The sequence below is a fragment of the Brassica napus genome, chromosome C1 (genome assembly GCF_020379485.1).
Source record: "Brassica napus cultivar Da-Ae chromosome C1, Da-Ae, whole genome shotgun sequence".
Taxonomy (NCBI): domain Eukaryota; kingdom Viridiplantae; phylum Streptophyta; class Magnoliopsida; order Brassicales; family Brassicaceae; genus Brassica; species Brassica napus.
In genome coordinates this window covers 50,115,501-50,135,614 of record NC_063444.1, presented here as the reverse complement: position 1 = coordinate 50,135,614, position 20,114 = coordinate 50,115,501, and the positions used below count along the sequence as shown (strand labels likewise).

Sequence of the window (20,114 nt, the reverse complement as noted above, 5' to 3'; positions counted from 1 at the left end):
GAGAGATACGGAGGGGAAATAGGAGAAAGGTTGGGGTGAAATGGGAAAGGAAGGAAGTTGAACGCGGTGAAATGGATGAAAAGGGAGAGCTGCGGAGGGGAAATCGAGGAAAGGATAAGGTGAAATGAAAAGTGAAAGAAGTGGAGCGCGGTGAAAGAGGTGGAAAGGGAGAGTTGCGGAAGGGAAGTCGGGGAAAGGATGGGGTGAAATGGAAAGGGAAGAAAGTGGAGCGTGGTGAATGGGGTGGAAAGGGAGAGTTGCGGAGGGGAAGTCGGGGAAAGGGTGGGATGAAACGGGAAGGAAGGAAGTGGAACGCGGTGAAAGGGGTGGAAAGGGAGAGGTGCGGAGGGGAAGTCGGGGAAAGGGTGGGGTGAAACGGAAAGGGAAGGAAGTGGAGCGCGGTGAAAGAGGTGGAAAGGGAGAGCTGCGGAGGGGAAATCGGGGAAAGGGCGGGGTGAAATGGGAAGGGAAGGAAGTTGAGCGCGGTGAAGGGGTGGAAAGAAAGAGTTGCGGAGGGGAAGTCGGGGAAAGGGTGGGGTGAAATGGGAAGGGAAGGAAGTGGAACGCGGTGAAAGGGGTGGAAAGGGAGAGGTGCGGAGGGGAAGTCGGGGAAAGGATGGGGTGAAACGGGAAGGGAAGGAAGTTGAGCGCGGTGAAATGGATGGAAAGGGAGAGTTGCGGAGGGGAAGTCGAGGAAAGGGTGGGGTGAAATGGGATGTGAAGGAAGTGGAGATGGCGGGTGGAAAGCGTGGGGAGCGAGAAGCCGTGCGGGAGTGGCGAAGAAACACCGTGGCGATTCGAAACATTTTGAAAAGTGGGGACAAGTTAGGTTTTCGTTGTCTTTTGATTAAAAAGATGAATGTGAAAAGTTGAGTGTTACCTTATATAGAGGCAGAGAGCTAGTTCAACAAGTGGGATGCTCACTAGGATTGTGGGCTGAGCCATAGAGCAATGAATGTGGGCTGGGCTGCTTCTCAAGGACGCATCAAACTCGCTAGATTGTGGGCTGGGCCATGAAGCAATGATTGTGAGCTGGGCTGCTTCTCAAAGACGCATGAAACTCGCCAGATTGGGGGTTGGGCCATGGAGAATTGATTGTGGGCTGGGCTGCTTCTCACGGACTCATCAAGATTGTGGGCTGGGCCATCAAATGATGGCCCATTGGGCTTCTTGGTGGATCGGGGATCATAGGAGTAGGGTCATAGGAGTAGCTTTGCGGATCGCGGATCATCATAGGAGCAGATTGGGGAGCAAAAGAATCATATAGACACAAAGGAAAATAAAACAAGAACAACTCAAATTCAAAAAAAAAATGAAGAAGAGGTGGAAAGGGAAAGCTGCGGAGGGGAAATCGGGGAATGGGTGGGGTGAAATCGGAAGGGAAGGAAGTTGGGCGCGGTGAAAGGGGTGGAAAGGGAGAGTTGCGGAGGGGAAGTCGGGGAAAGGGTGGGGTGAAATGGGAAGGGAAGGAAGTGGAGCGCGGTGAAAGGGGTGGAAAGGGAGAGTTGCGGAGGGGAAATCGGGGAAATGGCGGGGTGAAATGGGAAGGGAAGGAAGTTGAGCACGGTGAAAGGGGTGGAAAGGAAGAGTTGCGGAGGGGAAGTCGGGGAAAGGGTGGGGTGAAATGAGAAGGGAAGGAAGTGGAGCGCGGTGAAAGGGGTGGAAAAGGAGAGTTGCGGAGGAGAAGTCGGGGAAAGGGTGGGGTGAAATGGGAAGGAAAGGAAGTAGAACGCAGTGAAAGGGGTGGAAAGGGAGAGCTGCGGAAGGGTAGTCGGAGAAAGGGTGGGGTGAAATGAGAAGGGAAGGAAGTGGAGCGCGGTGAAAGGGGTGGAAAAGGAGAGTTGTGGAGGAGAAGTCCGGGAAAGGGTGGGATTAAATGGGAAGGGAAGAAAGTGGAGCGCGGTGAAAGGGGTGGAAAGGGAGAGCTGCGGAGAGGAAATCGGGGAAAGGGTGGGGTGAAATGGGAAGGGAAAGAAGTTGAGCGCGGTGAAAGGGGTGGAAAGGGAGAGTTGCGGAGGGGAAGTCGGGGAAAGGGTGGGGCGAAATGGGAAGTGAAGGAAGTGGAGATGGCGGGTGGAAAGCGTGGGGAGCGAGAAGCCGTGCGGGAGTGGCGAAGAAACACCGTGGCGATTCGAAACATTTTGAAAAGTGGGGACAAGTTAGGTTTTCGCTGTCTTTTGATTAAAAAGATGAGTGTGAAAAGTTGAGTGTTACCTTATATAGAGACAGAGAGCTAGGTCAACAAGTGGAATGCTCACTAAGATTGTGGGCTGAGCCATGGAGAATTGATTGTGGGCTGGACTGCTTCTCAAGGACGCATCAAACTCGCCAGATTGTGGGCTGGGCCATGAAGCAATGATTTTGAGCTGGGCTGCTTCTCAAGGACGCATCAAACTCGCCAGATTGTGGGTTGGGCCATGGAGAATTAATTGTGGGCTGGGCTGCTTCTCACGGACGCATCTAGATTGTGGGTTGGGCCTTCAAATGAAGGCCCATTGGGCTTCTTGGTGGATCGCGGGTCATAGGAGTAGGGTCATAGGAGTAGCTTTGCGGATCGCGGATCATCATAGGAGCAGATTGGGGAGCAAAAGAATCATATAGACACAAAGGAAAATAAAACAAGAACAACTCAAATTCAAAAAAAAAAACAAAAAAAGAGGTGGAAAGGGAAAGCTGCGGAGGGGAAATCGGGGAAATGGTGGGGTGAAATCGGAAGGGAAGGAAGTTGGGCGCGGTGAAAGGGGTGGAAAGGGAGAGTTGCGGAGGGGAAGTCGGGGAAAGGGTGGGGTGAAATGGGAAGGGAAGGAAGTGGAGCGCGGTGAAAGGGGTGGAAAGGGAGAGCTACGGAGGGGAAATCGGGGAAAGGTTGGGGTGAAATGGGAAAGGAAGGAAGTTGAACGCGGTGAAATGGATGAAAAGGGAGAGCTGCGAAGGGGAAATCTAGGAAAGGATAGGGTGAAATAAGAAGTGAAAGAAGTGGAGCGCGGTGAAAGAGGTGGAAAGGGAGAGTTGCGGAAGGGAAGTCGGGGAAAGGATGGGGTGAAATGGAAAGGGAAGGAAGTGGAGCGTGGTGAATGGGGTGGAATGGGAGAGTTGCGGAGGGGAAGTCGGGGAAAGGGTGGGATGAAATGGGAAGGAAGGAAGTGGAACGCGGTGAAAGGGGTGGAAAGGGAGAGGTGCGGAGGGGAAGTCGGGGAAAGGGTGGGGTGAAACGGAAAGGGAAGGAAGTGGAGCGCGGTGAAAGAGGTGGAAAAGGAGAGCTGCGGAGGGGAAATCGGGGAAAGGGTGGGGTGAAATGGGAAGGGAAGGAAGTTGAGCGCGGTGAGAGGGGTGGAAAGAGAGTTGCGGAGGGGAAGTCGGGGGGAAGGGTGGGGTGAAATGGGAAGGGAAGGAAGTGGAACGCGGTGAAAGGGGTGGAAAGGGAGAGGTGCGGAGGGGAAGTCGGGGAAAGGGTGGGGTGAAACGGGAAGGGAAGGAAGTTGAGCGCGGTGAAATGGGTGGAAAGGGAGAGTTGCAGAGGGGAAGTCGAGGAAAGGGTGGGGTGAAATGGGATGTGAAGGAAGTGGAGATGGCAGGTGGAAAGCATGGGGAGCGAGAAGCCGTGCGGGAGTGGCGAAGAAACACCGTGGCGATTCGAAACATTTTGAAAAGTGGGGACAAGTTAGGTTTTCGTTGTCTTTTGATTAAAAAGATGAGTGTGAAAAGTTGAGTGTTACCTTATATAGAGGCAGAGAGCTAGTTCAACAAGTGAGATGCTCACTAGGATTGTGGGCTGAGCCATGGAGCAATGAATGTGGGCTGGGCTGCTTCTCAAGGACGCATCAAACTCGCTAGATTGTGGGCTGGGCCATGAAGCAATGATTGTGAGCTGGGCTGCTTCTCAAGGACGCATCAAACTCGCCAGATTGTGGGTTGGGCCATGGAGAATTGATTGTGGGCTAGGCTGCTTCTCACGGACTCATCAAGATTGTGGGCTGGGCCATCAAATGATGGCCCATTGGACTTCTTGGTGGATCGGGGGTCATAGGAGTAGGGTCATAGGAGTAGCTTTGCGGATCGCGGATCATCATAGGAGCAGATTGGGGAGCACAAGAATCATATAGACACAAAGGAAAATAAAACAAGAACAACTCAAATTCAAAAAAAAAAAATGAAGAAGAGGTGGAAAGGGAAAGCTGCGGAGGGGAAATCGGGGAAAGGGTGGGGTGAAATCGGAAGGGAAGGAAGTTGGGCGCGGTGAAAGGGGTGGAAAGGGAGAGTTGCGGAGGGGAAGTCGGGGAAAGGGTGGGGTGAAATGGGAAGGGAAGGAAGTGGAGCGCAGTGAAAGGGGTGGAAAGGGAGAGCTGCGGAGGGGAAATCGGGGAAATGGCGGGGTGAAATGGGAAGGGAAGGAAGTTGAGCACAGTGAAAGGGGTGGAAAGGAAGAGTTGCGGAGGGGAAGTCGGGGAAAGGGTGGGGTGAAATGAGAAGGGAAGGAAGTGGAGCGCGGTGAAAGGGGTGGAAAAGGAGAGTTGCGGAAGAGAAGTCGGGGAAAGGGTGGGGTGTAATGGGAAGGAAAGGAAGTAGAGCGCAGTGAAAGGGGTGGAAAGGGAGAGCTGCGGAAGGGTAGTCGGAGAAAGGGTGGGGTGAAATGAGAAGGGAAGGAAGTGGAGCGCGGTGAAAGGGGTGGAAAAGGAGAGTTGCGGAGGAGAAGTCCGGGAAAGAGTGGGGTTAAATGGGAATGGAAGGAAGTGGAGCGCGGTGAAAGGGGTGGAAAGGGAGAGCTGCGGAGGGGAAATCGGGGAAAGGGTGGGGTGAAATGAGAAGGGAAAGAAGTTGAGCGCGGTGAAAGGGATGGAAAGGGAGAGTTGCGGAGGGGAAGTCGGGGAAAGGGTGGGGCGAAATGGGAAGTGAAGGAAGTGGAGATGGCGGGTGGAAAGCGTGGGGAGTGAGAAGCCGTGCGGGAGTGGCGAAGAAACACCGTGGCGATTCGAAACATTTTGAAAAGTGGGGACAAGTTAGGTTTTCGCTGTCTTTTGATTAAAAAGATGAGTGTGAAAAGTTGAGTGTTACCTTATATAGAGACAGAGAGCTAGGTCAACAAGTGGAATGCTCACTAAGATTGTGGGCTGAGCCATGGAGCAATGATTGTGGGCTGGACTGCTTCTCAAGGACGCATCAAACTCGCCAGATTGTGGGCTGGGCCATGAAGCAATGATTGTGAGCTGGGCTGCTTCTCAAGGACGCATCAAACTCGCCAGATTGTAGGCTGGGCCATGAAGCAATGATTGTGAGCTGGGCTGCTTCTCAAGGACGCATCAAACTCGCCAGATTGTGGGTTGGGCCATGGAGAATTGATTGTGGGCTGGGTTGCTTCTCACGGACGCATCTAGATTGTGGGCTGGGCCATCAAATGAAGGCCCATTGGGCTTCTTGGTGGATCGCGTGTCATAGGAGTAGGGTCATAGGAGTAGCTTTGCGGATCGCGGATCATCATAGGAGCAGATTGGGGAGCAAAAGAATCATATAGACACAAAGGAAAATAAAACAAGAACAACTCAAATTCAAAAAAAAAAAATGAAGAAGAGGTGGAAAGGGAAAGCTGCGGAGGGGAAATCGGGGAAAGGGTGGGGTGAAATCGGAAGGGAAGGAAGTTGGGCGCGGTGAAAGGGGTGGAAAGGGAGAGTTGCGGAGGGGAAGTCGGGGAAAGGGTGGGGTGAAATGGGAAGGGAAGGAAGTGGAGCGCAGTGAAAGGGGTGGAAAGGGAGAGCTGCGGAGGGGAAATCGGGGAAATGGCGGGGTGAAATGGGAAAGGAAGGAAGTTGAGCACAGTGAAAGGGGTGGAAAGGAAGAGTTGCGGAGGGGAAGTCGGGGAAAGGGTGGGGTGAAATGAGAAGGGAAGGAAGTGGAGCGCGGTGAAAGGGGTGGAAAAGGAGAGTTGCGGAAGAGAAGTCAGGGAAAGAGTGGGGTGAAATGGGAAGGAAAGGAAGTAGAGCGCAGTGAAAGGGGTGGAAAGGGAGAGCTGCGGAAGGGTAGTCGGAGAAAGGGTGGGGTGAAATGAGAAGGGAAGGAAGTGGAGCGCGGTGAAAGGGGTGGAAAAGGAGAGTTGCGGAGGAGAAGTCCGGGAAAGGGTGGGGTTAAATGGGAATGGAAGGAAGTGGAGCGCGGTGAAAGGGGTGGAAAGGGAGAGCTGCGGAGGGGAAATCGGGGAAAGGGTGGGGTGAAATGAGAAGGGAAAGAAGTTGAGCGCGGTGAAAGGGGTGGAAAGGGAGAGTTGCGGAGGGGAAGTCGGGGAAAGGGTGGGGCGAAATGGGAAGTGAAGGAAGTGGAGATGGCGGGTGGAAAGCGTGGGGAGTGAGAAGCCGTGCGGGAGTGGCGAAGAAACACCGTGGCGATTCGAAACATTTTGAAAAGTGGGGACAAGTTAGGTTTTCGCTGTCTTTTGATTAAAAAGATGAGTGTGAAAAGTTGAGTGTTACCTTATATAGAGACAGAGAGCTAGGTCAACAAGTGGAATGCTCACTAAGATTGTGGGCTGAGCCATGGAGCAATGATTGTGGGCTGGACTGCTTCTCAAGGACGCATCAAACTCGCCAGATTGTGGGCTGGGCCATGAAGCAATGATTGTGAGCTGGGCTGCTTCTCAAGGACGCATCAAACTCGCCAGATTGTGGGCTGGGCCATGAAGCAATGATTGTGAGCTGGGCTGCATCTCAAGGACGCATCAAACTCGCCAGATTGTGGGTTGGGCCATGGAGAATTGATTGTGGGCTGGGTTGCTTCTCACGGACGCATCTAGATTGTGGGCTGGGCCATCAAATGAAGGCCCATTGGGCTTCTTGGTGGATCGCGTGTCATAGGAGTAGGGTCATAGGAGTAGCTTTGCGGATCGCGGATCATCATAGGAGCAGATTGGGGAGCAAAAGAATCATATAGACACAAAGGAAAATAAAACAAGAACAACTCAAATTCAAAAAAAAAAACAAAAAAAGAGGTGGAAAGGGAAAGGTGCGGAGGGGAAATCGGGGAAAGGGTTTAGTGAAATCGGAAGGGAAGGAAGTTGGGCGCGGTGAAAGGGGTGGAAAGGGAGAGTTGCGGAGGGGAAGTCGGGGAAAGGGTGGGGTGAAATGGGAAGGGAAGGAAGTGGAGCGCGGTGAAAGGGGTGGAAAGGGAGAGCTGCGGAGGGAAAATCGGGGAAATGGCGGGGTAAAATGGGAAGGGATAGAAGTTGAGCATAGTGAAAGGGGTGGAAATGAAGAGTTGCGGAGGGGAAGTCGGGGAAAGGGTGGAGTGAAATGAGAAGGGAAGGAAGTGGAGCACGGTGAAAGGGGTGGAAAAGGAGAGTTGCGGAGGAGAAGTCGGGGAAAGGGTGGGGTGAAATGGGAAGGAAAGGAAGTGGAGCGCGGTGAAAGGGGTGAAAAGGGAGAGCTGCGGAGGGGTAGTCGGAGAAAGGGTGGGGTGAAATGGGAAAGAAAGGAAGTGGAGTGCGGTGAAAGGGGTGGAGAGGGAGAGCTACGGAAGGGAAATCGGGGAAATGGTGGGGTGAAATGGGAAGGGAAGGAAGTTGAGCGCGGTGAAAGGGGTGGAAAGGGAGAGTTGCGGAGGGGAAGTCGGGGAAAGGGTGGGGTGAAATGGGAAGGGAAGGAAGTGGAGCGCGGTGAAAGGGGTGGAAAAGGAGAGATGCGGAGGGGAAATCGGGGAAAGGGTGGGGTGAAATGGGAAGGGAAGGAAGTTGAGCGCGGTGAAAGGGGTGGAAAGGGAGAGTTGCGGAGGGGAAGTCGGGGAAATGGTGGGGCGAAATGGGAAGTGAAGGAAGTGGAGATGGCGGGTGGAAACCGTGGGGAGCGAGAAGCCGTGCGGGAGTGGCGAAGAAAGACCGTGGCGATTCGAAACATTTTGAAAAGTGGGGACAAGTTAGGTTGATTAAAAAGATGAGTGTGAAAAGTTGAGTGTTACCTTATATAGAGACAGAGAGCTAGGTCAACAAGTGGAATGCTCACTAAGATTGTGGGCTGAGCCATGGAGCAATGATTGTGGGCTGGACTGCTTCTCAAGGACGCATCAAACTCGCCAGATTGTGGGCTGGGCCATGAAGCAATGATTGTGAGCTGGGCTGCTTCTCAAGGACGCATCAAACTCGCCAGATTGTGGGCTAGGCCATGAAGCAATGATTGTGAGCTGGGCTGCTTCTCAAGGACGCATCAAACTCGCCAGATTGTGGGCTGGGCCATGAAGCAATGATTGTGAGCTGGGCTGCTTCTCAAGGACGCATCAAACTCGCCAGATTGTGGGTTGGGCCATGGAGAATTGATTGTGGGCTGGGTTGCTTCTCACGGACGCATCTAGATTGTGGGCTGGGCCATCAAATGAAGGCCCATTGGGCTTCTTGGTGGATCGCGTGTCATAGGAGTAGGGTCATAGGAGTAGCTTTGCGGATCGCGGATCATCATAGGAGCAGATTGGGGAGCAAAAGAATCATATAGACACAAAGGAAAATAAAACAAGAACAACTCAAATTCAAAAAAAAAAACAAAAAAAGAGGTGGAAAGGGAAAGGTGCGGAGGGGAAATCGGGGAAAGGGTGGGGTGAAATCGGAAGGGAAAGAAGTTGGGCGCGGTGAAAGGGGTGGAAAGGGAGAGTTGCGGAGGGGAAGTCGGGGAAAGGGTGGGGTGAAATGGGAAGGGAAGGAAGTGGAGCGCGGTGAAAGGGGTGGAAAGGAGAGTTGCGGAGGAGAAGTCGGGGAAAGGGTGGGGTGAAATGGGAAGGAAAGGAAGTGGAGCGCGGTGAAAGGGGTGAAAAGGGAGAGCTGCGGAGGGGTAGTCGGAGAAAGGGTTGGGTGAAATGGAAAAGAAAGGAAGTGGAGTGCGGTGAAAGGGGTGGAGAGGGAGAGCTACGGAGGGGAAATCGGGGAAATGGTGGGGTGAAATGGGAAGGGAAGGAAGTTGAGCGCGGTGAAAGGGGTGGAAAGGGAGAGTTGCGGAGGGGAAGTCGGGGAAAGGGTGGGGTGAAATGGGAAGGGAAGGAAGTGGAGCGCGGTGAAAGGGGTGGAAAGGGAGAGCTGCGGAGGGGAAATCGGGGAAAGGGTGGGGTGAAATGGGAAGGGAAGGAAGTTGAGCGCGGTGAAAGGGGTGGAAAGGGAGAGTTGCGGAGGGGAAGTCGGGGAAATGGTGGGGCGAAATGGGAAGTGAAGGAAGTGGAGATGGCGGGTGGAAAGCGTGGGGAGCGAGAAGCCGTGCGGGAGTGGCGAAGAAAGACCGTGGCGATTCAAAACATTTTGAAAAGTGGGGACAAGTTAGGTTGATTAAAAAGATGAGTGTGAAAAGTTGAGTGTTACCTTATATAGAGACAGAGAGCTAGGTCAACAAGTGGAATGCTCACTAAGATTGTGGGCTGAGCCATGGAGCAATGATTGTGGGCTGGACTGCTTCTCAAGGATGCATCAAACTCGCCAGATTGTGGGCTGGGCCATGAAGCAATGATTGTGAGCTGGGCTGCTTCTCAAGGACGCATCAAACTCGCCAGATTGTGGGCTGGGCCATGAAGCAATGATTGTGAGCTGGGCTGCTTCTCAAGGACGCATCAAACTCGCCAGATTGTGGGTTTGGCCATGGAGAATTGATTGTGGGCTGGGCTGCTTCTCACGGACGCATCAAGATTGTGGGTTGGGCCATCAAATGAAGGCCCATTGGGCTTCTTGGTGGATCGCGGGTCATATGAGTAGGGTCATAGGAGTAGCTTTGCGGATCGCGGATCATCATAGGAGCAGATTGGGGAGCAAAAGAATCATATAGACACAAAAGAAAATAAAACAAGAACAACTCAAATTCAAAAAAAAAAACAAAAAAAGAGGTGGAAAGGGAAAGCTGCGGAGGGGAAATCGGAGAAAGGGTGGGGTGAAATCGGAAGGGAAGGAAGTTGAGCGCGGTGAAAGGGGTGGAAAGGGAGAGTTGCGGAGGGGAAGTCGGGGAAAGGGTGGGGTGAAATGGGAAGGGAAGGAAGTGGAGCGCGGTGAAAGGGGTGGAAAGGGAGAGCTGCGGAGGGGAAATCGGGGAAATGGCGGGGTGAAATGGGAAGGGAAGGAAGTTGAGCACAGTGAAAGGGGTGGAAAGGAAGAGTTGCGGAGGAGAAATCGGGGAAAGGGTGGTGTGAAATGAGAAGGGAAGGAAGTGCTTAATACTTAATACCCTTTATGACGAGAAAGGTTGGCATTGGATCTAATTGCATTAACATGTTTCTCACTGAGGATAAGGAAGAGCCTCTGTTCAACATGTTTCTCACTGAGGAGATAAAAAAGTACATTACCCCCAAGGAGAATCTTGTTGGGAAGAAGATAAACATATGTTTAGAACAGAGAGTTTACAACACTATGAAGATGGAGCTAGAGACGTACATGGACTATGCGATGATGATTGGAACTTAGCACAAAACCTTATAGTCAACAGGTGTGACCCGTTTGCCTACAAGCCGGTGCTTAACAAGAGCTTCCTGATGATAGAAACGTAAGGTGGGGAAACAACATTCTATGTTTTGTAATCCATTTGCTTGTCTAATCTTTTGCTTTATTTTGAAACCAATTGTAACATTTCCAGTTATGTTTGACTTTAACTAGTTGAGTTGAAAGTGGGCAAAAAGGACATTCATGGAATATTATAATAAAAACCATAAGCATCAGATTTTAAGTTACAGAACCAATGGTGCAAACTACCATCATTTACCTCTAACACCATTTTCTCAGGTGATAATGCCATCATCTACTCTAAGTTAAAAAGAGAATGGACTTACCTAATGAGACAAAAAAAAAAAAAACACTAACCCAAGTGAATTGGCATTTTCAACTTGGTACTAGAGACATGATTTGAGTCTTGATTCGTCCCATACACATTTGGATTTCTCTGTAGATCGGTAGATTCTGGGGGCATCGAGGCTGCAAGCTTGTGACTGCTGTGTCCATAAGCTGCGCTACATAAGCTGGAGGGTACTGCCTCTCCGTGCACATCTGCAAGTCACGAGAAAAGCAAAGTTCAATGTCTTACTATGACAATGCAGTTTGACTCAGTTTTAGGATGAGTGATACTTCCAAGCAATTTTTCCATTACCTGAATCATGATCCAAGTGGCAACACAGGACGTGATTAACTCTGAAGGCATTTGAGCCTCTTTTTTCTCTGAACCATTTTGTGAGATCGAATCGTTGTTAGCCATAGGCTTTGATGCGTCTGAGGGAGATGGGTTGTGATGATGATGCTCAATGCTGCCACTTGCGTGCTCTTCCTGTTTGACTACTATAGAGCTGCGTAACGGCTGATGTTTGCCAATCATGTCTAAGGCTTCTTGGATCATTTTGATGGCATCTTCTCCTTCCTTCACAGATGATGCAGCCTAGAACCGTAGAGTGATAACAACTCAGCAAAAATATATGTAATGTTACAAGAGAATATATAAAAGTGGCTGAATCAATACCGTAATAGCTGCATCCACCATTGCTTTCGCTCTTGTCTTTGAGACCTTGACAATTTCTAGCATCTCTGGCTCCATTTCCTGTCACACAGCACAAATATAAGCTAACTAACGTTAATCAGAAGGTAGAGTTTCCGTGGGCGACACAATATCTACAACTATGAACAATTCGAGATCAGTAGTTCATTACCTTTTCATCTAAAGCATGCTGTAGAGCAAGTGCTCGCTGAATCTCAGCTTCTCGTCCTTTGCTATAATCTATGATACATGACTGATTAGTCTGATGTGGGATACTAGTGTCGGTTGATACTTTACCATGCAGAATAGGAGCATTCATATCACCCTGTAGACAATTAATGGGTCAGGCAAACATTTTAAGCATTTGACTCAGAAATAGTCAAATCCATCTCTCTCTACCTGATTCAGAGAAGGACTCATGGAACAGTCAGCATTTTCAAGTCCATATGGAGGGAAAATAGCAGATAAACCAAGGTTTGGATTCCCATTTTGTTGTGCTTCTTTCTTCATGGATAAACACTTATCAATCTGCCTCCTTAGACCTTCTGGCATGTATTCCAATGGATTTGAAGGCATGCAATCAATGTCCTGTTAAGAAAAAAACAATGGTTCAACGACTGAGACCTTATCATCAATATATAATAAAAGATTAATTACCTTAACTAACTCAACGCCCAAGTCATCGAACAGAACATTGCATTGATTATGGTCAACAGTGAGAATTTTCCCATCATGAATCTCTCGTGTTATGGGATGGATGGCAATGACTCTGTTACCAACTGCTAATGGCCGAGCCAAATCTGTAGGAAGCCCTTCCCTAGCACCAGTTCGAAGCTCTGTGTAATGCTTTCTCACAGACTCACGGTACTGCTTGAGTTTCTCCCTCTCTTCCTGTAAGAATCTCTCAGAGAACCTTCGAGCTCTACCAAGAGAGCTACAAAAAAGAAGAGTAAGCTTTAAAATCTACAAATGTTCTCTCAATAACAAAACTTGAACAAACCTTTTAATGACACTCCATTCAAGACGAGTGAGTCTTGGAACGTGACCAAGTCCCACGTGATTTAAGTAATCGACGAACTCCATCTTTGCAAACCAGGGATGGTCGATAGCACTATAAAACCACTCAAATATGCACCTTCGACGTGCCAAGGGATACGACATATAAGTAGAAAGCTCATCCTGAAAATTGGAATTTAAAAAAAATATCAGAACCAGAGTTTGAATGCTTTCATAAGAGAAGTTGAAGTTAGAGGCTACTCCACCTTTAATAACAACTCCTGTTCTGAAAGAGATCTGGAACTACGAGGAACTTTATGAACGGTTTCAGAAGATTTAGCTCTTTCTTGTAAGCTTTTCTTCAGACTCGCCTTACGCCTGTTTGGAGGTTTCTGTGGTGGTGAAGTGGCTGGACATGAATCAGAATCTTGTTTAGTTGACACTACTACATCCATAGCAGAATGTTTCTTATCGCTCATTGTAGTAGATTCCTCCAACTCCTTAGCAGTTTTCAACTGTTTTGACTGAGAGGGACCTTGACCAGTGCGTTTTGTTCTAAGATAGGACTTCATATTATGGTTTTCTTGAGCTAACTCCTGTCACACAATAAACCAAATTATATGTCAAGGATCTCTAACTTGATTCAAAGGATAGTAATCACAGATCACAGAGCCTAACTAAGATTAAAATTTAATGTACAAATGAAGCAATATAGAGATACCTTTTTGTTTATGGATTTGTTCTGAGAAGAATCAGGTGGTGATTCATCTCCTAGCTTCTGAAAATTAAAAACAATTCATATGTTAAGCTAAAAAGATGAAAAAGAAAAGGAGATTAAAAGAATTATCTTGCTACCTTTGGTTTGCGTTTTCTTCTTAAACTAGCACTAGTAGGTTCCGGCTGTAGCTTCCCAGCATTACAATCAGTTGAAGCTTGCGTTGAAGGTTTTGGTTTTCTATTGTAAACAGCATTCCCAATAGCAGAGATTGCATGTAGCAGACTCTCATCTGGTTCTGAATTTGCTTTTTCCCCATGACTGCTGGTGGACGTAGTAGCTTCCGGTGAGCTAGGTTTCTCGTCCATGTCGTTTTCTATTCTCTCTTCCTTCACCTGAGGAGATGATTCTGGAACCCAACGCAATATAGTAAAATTAATAAAAGTAATGGCAGGCTCTTCTTTTAAACCCAATCTACATACTCATTGCCAAAATATAGAAGGAAAAAAAAACATAAAAATTCAGGTATATTCAACCAAACATAGCTCACCTGATTCCATCAATGCTGAAGGAAGAAATGAAGCTGATAATTCAGCTAAGGCTTGCAGAGCATCAAATTCATCTATACATAAAAATACAGACAATAAGTTTCAGGTTCCGTAGAAGATGATGATACTTATTATAAAATGGACAATGCAGGATAAGTAAATATCCAAATCTCACAATAGTAAAGAGTTAAACGAAAATATGTAAGAGCCTATATAAGTAATGATAAATACTTTCAGCATTGGGGATAACACTGGAACATATTTTTGGAAGTTGTAATGAGGCATCAAGTTAAACTATTACTGGTTATTACCTCCGGAAGTAAGTTTGTTATCTATGTTCTTTGGGCTGCGCGGTGAATATGTCCCTCTTGAGGCTTCACGACCAGCCTTTCGTCTCTTTGATTTAACTCTGAGCCCCTCAGTAGCACTGCTTGCTCCTCCGTTGTCATCAGAAGAATCACCCTCTGCTTCTTCGACTTTTACTCTCTTCTTGTAGACCCTTTTCCCCTTCCGTGGAACCTCCATTTCCCCAACCTCTTCCATATCAGATTCACGCTTCTTTTCTCGGCTACTTCCCACCCATGATTGAGCTTTCCTCGTCCGTGACTAGTCAATGCACAAAGTTAAGTTCAGTAAATCAAGATTTGGCAGAAAAATAAATAAAAGGATAACTGCTCAGGAGTTACCATTTTCTCCCAGTTCTTTATTGGTGAGTTGTCGCTGAGTTCTTTGGGAGACCCTCCTCCCCTTCTGGATGCCTCTACTAATGCTAATTCTAAATAACGTTCAACATCATCATTGGCATCAAGTCGTTGCTTTCTGGCTCTTTTATTTGGTGGAGTAGAGCCTTCCCCATCATCCCGTGAAGTTTGTACAGGAACACGAGGTGTACGTTTGCCAGTGGCACGTCGATGAGTTCCTACATGAATTTCCAATCAAATTTACACATTCTTGAACGTATTGATTTGGCTTCTTCAGACGAATAATATTTAGGAGAATGATGAGTTAGGCACTTTACCATTACCTCGTGCTTGCTTCAAAAACTTGAGACATCCGTCAGTGGAGGACGCAACTGGATGATCTCTATCAACTTCCTCTCGAGAATCACTAAGCTGAGGCTTTGCACGTTTGCGCTTTTTCTCTTTCTTCGGTGTTTCTGAAACATCAGGGCCTTCTCCTTCACTGCCACTCCCTTCCTAGAAGAAAATACCATTAGAATGGGATACAAACCAGTCCACATAACCTTCTTAAATACACTAAATGACCCAATAGATTAGCCACATAGGGTAACACAAAACTCAGAGTTAACGGTTTTACTGTTTACTCACGTTAATAACTAGAGGTTATTTTATCATCTAGTCACTTTCACAGAGTGTCATTGGTGGGCCAGCACGTAGTTAAATAGAGTTCTCACCATGACACTGTAATGATCGGTCATCATAGCAATAAGGCCAGCTACAGAGGCAGTTCCTTCCGGAAGAGACAAATATGCCTGGAGGAAGAAGAAGAAGCAAAGTTATATAGTTTTCACATCAAATACTAATTAAAACTGAGATACAAAACAAGATTGTCTTGAATCATACCTTATTCATATTAAAGAGAGCTTCCACCATCTCAACATTCCTACTATTCCGGATAGCAGCAGCCACCTGGACAAACAAAAAAAAAACAGTCTTAAAGAACTCTAATGCCAACTCATGTGATGTGAAATAGAGACAGTTAATTTACCTTTCTCCAGTCCTGTCCGTACTTCCGGTAAGAGTCATAGAACCGCTCAAGCTCTGCTTTGGTCCATTGAGATCCCAGCTTATCAGACAATTTCTTCTTCTAAACAATAAGCAAAAAAAAAAGGATAGTTAATACATCACAGAGTAGTAGTAACACAACTGATTTAAAAATGTCAAGAAGAATACTCACACGCAGCTTATTCTCTCTAGAGCTCCTCTTTGGCGAGGGTTGTTCATTAGTGAAACGCTTGTTCACACTCCTCGACTTCCTAACCGTCGGTGCCATTTCTCTGAAACAAAGATTCTCAAAATATATTTATAAAAAAAAAAGACAACTTTACGAGACTAAATCGATAATTATTCACAAAGTCAGAAGCTTTGAGCAAGATTTCGAGGAAACGAGTTGAGAAATTTAAAATTGAAACTCAAAAAAATCGAATCGAAACTCCTCAAAATCTGAAACCGATTCGCTCAGAAGAAGAAAAAAAAACTACAAAAGGAAGTAGATTCAAAACGACGTAGCTTTGGAGTGAATAACTTAGACACGAGTGTAGAGAATTCAAAACGGAAGAAAAAAGGAAAAACCTTTGAAAACCCTAAATCGAAGCAGATCCAGTGACGATTCACTTACCAGTTCCGTGTTAATAGACGCCGAAACACATAGAGAGAGAGAGAGAGCGCGAGACGAAGCAGGAGGTTTGAGAGCCTTTTGTTTCAAAAAGAGAGATCGATTATAAATTTCAAATCGAGGGTTTTTGGAGAGATAAGTAATTATTAAAAAAAAGAAAAAAAAAAGAGGAGAGAGAGTCAAAGAAAAAAAAGAAATTCAAGCTCAAACAAAGAGAGAGAAAAGTTAGAGAGAGAAAAGTCCTTTCAAAGGGGATCCGACGGTCGGCCGGCGCGTGAGCGTCCGTGCCGCCGCCGGAACCCTTTTCCTTTTGATAAAATCATCCGGGCCTGTCCCTCCTTCTCCTTTTCGGTGTCCGTCGGTCGGAGCTCAGATCAGCCACCATCCGGTGTGGTTCTGGTACGGGAGTTACGGCGGGGTTTGCGGATAGGAGGGGGGGGTTGTCAGTAGTGCGAGTTTTAGCTCCGGGAGGCGGAGGCTCTCACAGCTCCGTCGACGCCGGTTTTTGTCTCCGCGGTGGGAAAGCTCCCTTAGTTCTGCCGTCGTCGGATCTAGCTTCCGGGGGGTAAAGGCTATCACAGCTTTATGTCGCCGGCTTCAGTCCCCTAGGCTTTTAGGGTTTATTTTTTTCCGTTTGTTTTTGTTTGGGTGTTTGGTCGTTGGTTTGGAGTGGTTTCTGGTCGCGTCGGAGGAGAGAAAGATCTCCGACGGAAAGAGTGTGGTTGCATGCGAGGCTTTGGGCGGCTGCGGTTAAAGGGGGTGGATGAGATCTCGCCACGGCGATTGATTCTCTCCGTTTTTTAGAGTCCCATAAGCCTTTGACGGTGAAGAGGTTCGGAACTTCGGAGTTCCGGTGTGGCTGGCTGATCCGATGGAGGGATCTCCGGCGAGGAAGAGAAGCAGGTGTGTTGCGTCGATCTCGCGACGCGTGACCCTTGAAGCCGAGGATGTTGACACGTGTCCAAGCGAGGAAAAGAGTTATCTGCGAGGCGGCCGCGCTTCAATCCTGTGTTTGGTTCTAGGGTTTCTCAAGGTGGACCGCTGGATTGGGCCCAATTGTGTAACGAATTTTGGCCATGTAGTTCTAGTGAGCTTTTATTGTATTCAGTTTCTGGGCTGGGCCCGTTTATATTAATTAAAAACTATTGACGGAAAAAAAAAGAGGAGAGAGAGTGATTGATATAAGGTGTTGCCGCGAAACTTGAACAGCCAATAAGAACTCCCCCTACTCGTCATTTTCATCTCTTTTTCTCTTCCTTTCTTGTGCAATATCAAATACCAAGCCCAATTTCAAATTCATGACATAAAGGCCCATACTCATAGAGTCGAGAGGAGAGGACAAGGACAGAGAATATTCTACCAATTACAACGAGAATAGTCAAAGAAGATAACTGAACTCGACTAGGAATATCAAACGCAAGAGCTATTTTGGTTTCAAACTTCATGATGAATGTTATGTTCAAATATTGATTTGGGAAGTGATGTTTATAAGTGATCAGACTGTCTTGGTAAACCAGACAAGGAAGTGTGAAAGTGGCGGATCTAGAGATGAATTGAATGTTACGGGGGGCATTATCAAAATTGTTTAAGGAATCAACCGGGGCATTAAGAACACTATCAAAATTTTACATGGAATTTTTAAAAATTCATCCGGAGCATCTGCCCCACCCTTTGACCATGTGGCTCTGCGACTGTGTGAAACCAAAAACCTCTGTGAAGAAGAGAATGTGTGGTGGGCTAAAATATATATATAAGGTTGAAGGAATGAGTCAATATTGGTTTATGTGGACTAAGTCTATGGCAAATGGCACAAAGTACAAACCATGGACCTTATAGAAGTTTAAAGATTTTGAACAAATAAGCTCCATATGATTTGATGCAAGACTTGCAAAAGTCAAATAAAATCTTGACTTTTTTTTATGAGAATCATAACTTGTTACTTACCACACAAAACGCAAACAAACCAAAAAAAAATGGCAATGATGATTCCAAGCCAATCTTATAGCTATTCTTGTATTGTAATTTCCTTGTATTATTCCCTCTTCTTGATTTCCTTCGTTCTACATACTCTTGCTTCTCCTACGCTCCATCATTGCCATCACAGCCAGAGAGATGCTTGTTTGATCCAAAAATGGTATTTATTTTTGTGATGTTTGTTGGAATCAATCAAATAAAGAATCTAAAGATAAAACTTAGATTCTTGAGGTTTAGGAGAAATCTTAAAAGAATCAAATGAGAAATGAACATCAAAAGAGTTTATTGATTTTAGATTGTATTACATGTAGGATTACAAGTGTAAATAAATCTAATAATCCATAAACTCTTTGTAAGAAGTGTTCTAAAGAAGAAGAGATCCCCCTCTCATAAGGAAATAGTTCCTTATTTATAGAAGAGAGATATAGGGTTTCATAACAAAGTGGGCCTAGTTCATTGTCTTAATGGGCCTTGAGGGAGGATGTAAATCCACCCCCAACAGTAAGTCCCCCAAGTTCGTTGAGAGAGATGGAATCGATCTCTGCGAAGTTTACGAATAGGGTTTATTAGACAATGAACTAGACACACTCATGCCTATGACGGTTTTGGCGAGTTTATTTTGAACTTGTGCCTAGTAAAAAGCGAGTTTGCTTTAAACTCGTGCTTAGCGAAAGACGAGTTTACTTGACTCATGCTAAGACTGAGGCGAGTTTACTGAGAACTCGTGCCTAGTGGAAGGAGAGCTTCTATAAACTCATGCCTAGCCAAAGATGAGTTTTTGTAAACTCGTGTCTAACAATAAGCGAGTCGACCGCAAACTCGTGCTTGATAAAAAGCAAGTTCAATTTAAACTCGTGCCTAAAATACACGTTTACCGAACTATTGCCGACCCGAAGTCTCGTGTTGAGATCGTGTGTGCCGAGCAAGTTGTTGGTTTGTGTGTTCGTCAGGCTATAATGATGTTGAGAAAGCGTGCTGGTTGTGACAGGCTTGGTGGACTTCTTGTGTTGATCTTGGTGTAGAAGATGAAGACGCTCTGTTTTTAGGAGTTGTAACAGAACCGAGGATGAGATGGAGAGAAGCCTTTGGGATAAATGCTCATGAGCTTAAACTTCCAACAAGGGCTTGCGAGCAGGAACGGATCATCAGCTCAACTCCAGAGCTTGTTCTCATCAAACTCTTCTTGTCTCAAGCTTGTGCCGGTTGCGGTAAGTTTTGGAGTGAAGGAGACAATGCCATGCCCTGAGTCCATCGGTTCTCTCGTGAGTCTGAAGAAGCTCGATGTTGAAGCCACCACCGGTACAAGAATAGCACCAGAACTGTGATGTTCCCGGTCGGTGATAACATTTTCACTGGTGCTATTGTCGTGGTCTGGCCTTGAACATAGAAACATAAGAGACTTCGTGTTCTTCATCTTGGAGCAATGGCCGAGGGAGTCAGGAAGAGGTTCAGAGAAACGGTTACTGACGAGACCAAGAACGCAATGACCTTGAACGCAAAGACCAGAGCTGTGATGTTCTTGATCGGTGATAACATCTCCGGTGGTGCTATCTAGTGGTCGCAAACATCTCCTTTGACTTGACAAAGGCTTTATCGGAATAAAACAAACTCGCCGGAGAAACAGACGTCGCGGTGAAGACACAAGATCGATGAAATTCCAAGACTCTAGCTTGACTTCGACAAACGTAATCCATCTTAGGCATCTGGGAAAATCGTGTTTCATGGACTAGAAGAAGCTCGAGCGGTCCTGAGAGCTTCGCCGGCGGATTGAGACTGAAGAAGAAAGGAGTTGGACTTGCTAAGATGGAGCTCTGTTGTTACTGCGAGCTCTGGCTTTTGATGAGCTTGAAATTGACAGCTTGAAGTTTCAGGTTCAGGTTTGTGGCGAGATCGAAACACTCAAAGTCGTTTCTGTTCGTCAAGCTTGTGACAGTCACGGCGACCTTGTCTCGAGAGCTCGAGGTGATTTCGTCTCTGCTTCTGCCGGGATCGAATATGGTCATCGTCATCTCTCTTCTCTCTCCGAGCCGTCGATCTTGGTTCACGCATCTAATGATGATGAAGACAGCACCT

General features: G+C 47.1%; 3 protein-coding genes across 8 annotated transcripts; 2 read left to right on the top strand and 1 right to left on the bottom strand.

Annotated features, from left to right (window-relative positions):
* The first annotated feature begins 1,358 nt into the window (after positions 1 to 1,358).
* Positions 1,359 to 2,359, top strand: LOC125580107 (collagen alpha-2(VI) chain-like). Its single transcript, XM_048744085.1, has 3 exons — positions 1,359 to 1,566; positions 1,801 to 2,158; positions 2,224 to 2,359. Exons 1-3 carry the CDS (start codon positions 1,359 to 1,361, stop codon positions 2,357 to 2,359), a joined length of 702 nt encoding a protein of 233 aa, XP_048600042.1.
* Positions 2,360 to 7,177: 4,818 nt separating this feature from the next.
* Positions 7,178 to 9,280, top strand: LOC111211851 (cylicin-2-like). Its single transcript, XM_048744083.1, has 4 exons — positions 7,178 to 7,185; positions 7,308 to 7,892; positions 7,945 to 8,056; positions 8,687 to 9,280. Exons 1-4 carry the CDS (start codon positions 7,178 to 7,180, stop codon positions 9,278 to 9,280), a joined length of 1,299 nt encoding a protein of 432 aa, XP_048600040.1.
* A 1,331-nt stretch (positions 9,281 to 10,611) lies between these two features.
* On the bottom strand, positions 10,612 to 16,241 carry LOC106410842 (protein ALWAYS EARLY 2). 6 transcript variants are annotated; one of them, XM_048744891.1, is made up of 20 exons: positions 16,071 to 16,241; positions 15,630 to 15,729; positions 15,441 to 15,539; positions 15,296 to 15,361; positions 15,127 to 15,204; positions 14,731 to 14,908; positions 14,399 to 14,631; positions 14,024 to 14,318; positions 13,715 to 13,786; positions 13,305 to 13,573; positions 13,171 to 13,227; positions 12,716 to 13,045; positions 12,454 to 12,632; positions 12,111 to 12,387; positions 11,853 to 12,041; positions 11,762 to 11,778; positions 11,626 to 11,728; positions 11,439 to 11,516; positions 11,076 to 11,357; positions 10,612 to 10,975 (listed from the first exon to the last, which is right to left on the bottom strand). In XM_048744891.1, the coding sequence occupies exons 2-20, from the start codon at positions 15,723 to 15,725 to the stop codon at positions 10,811 to 10,813; spliced, it is 3,063 nt and encodes a 1,020-aa protein (XP_048600848.1). In that variant the 5' UTR covers positions 15,726 to 15,729; positions 16,071 to 16,241; the 3' UTR covers positions 10,612 to 10,810. The 6 variants fall into 6 exon arrangements, 4 of the variants coding, with proteins under 4 accessions (XP_048600848.1, XP_048600845.1, XP_048600847.1 ...); XM_048744888.1 differs by having other exon boundaries at positions 11,626 to 11,778; XM_048744890.1 differs by having other exon boundaries at positions 11,626 to 11,778; positions 14,737 to 14,908; positions 16,071 to 16,220.
* Positions 16,242 to 20,114: the final 3,873 nt, after the last annotated feature.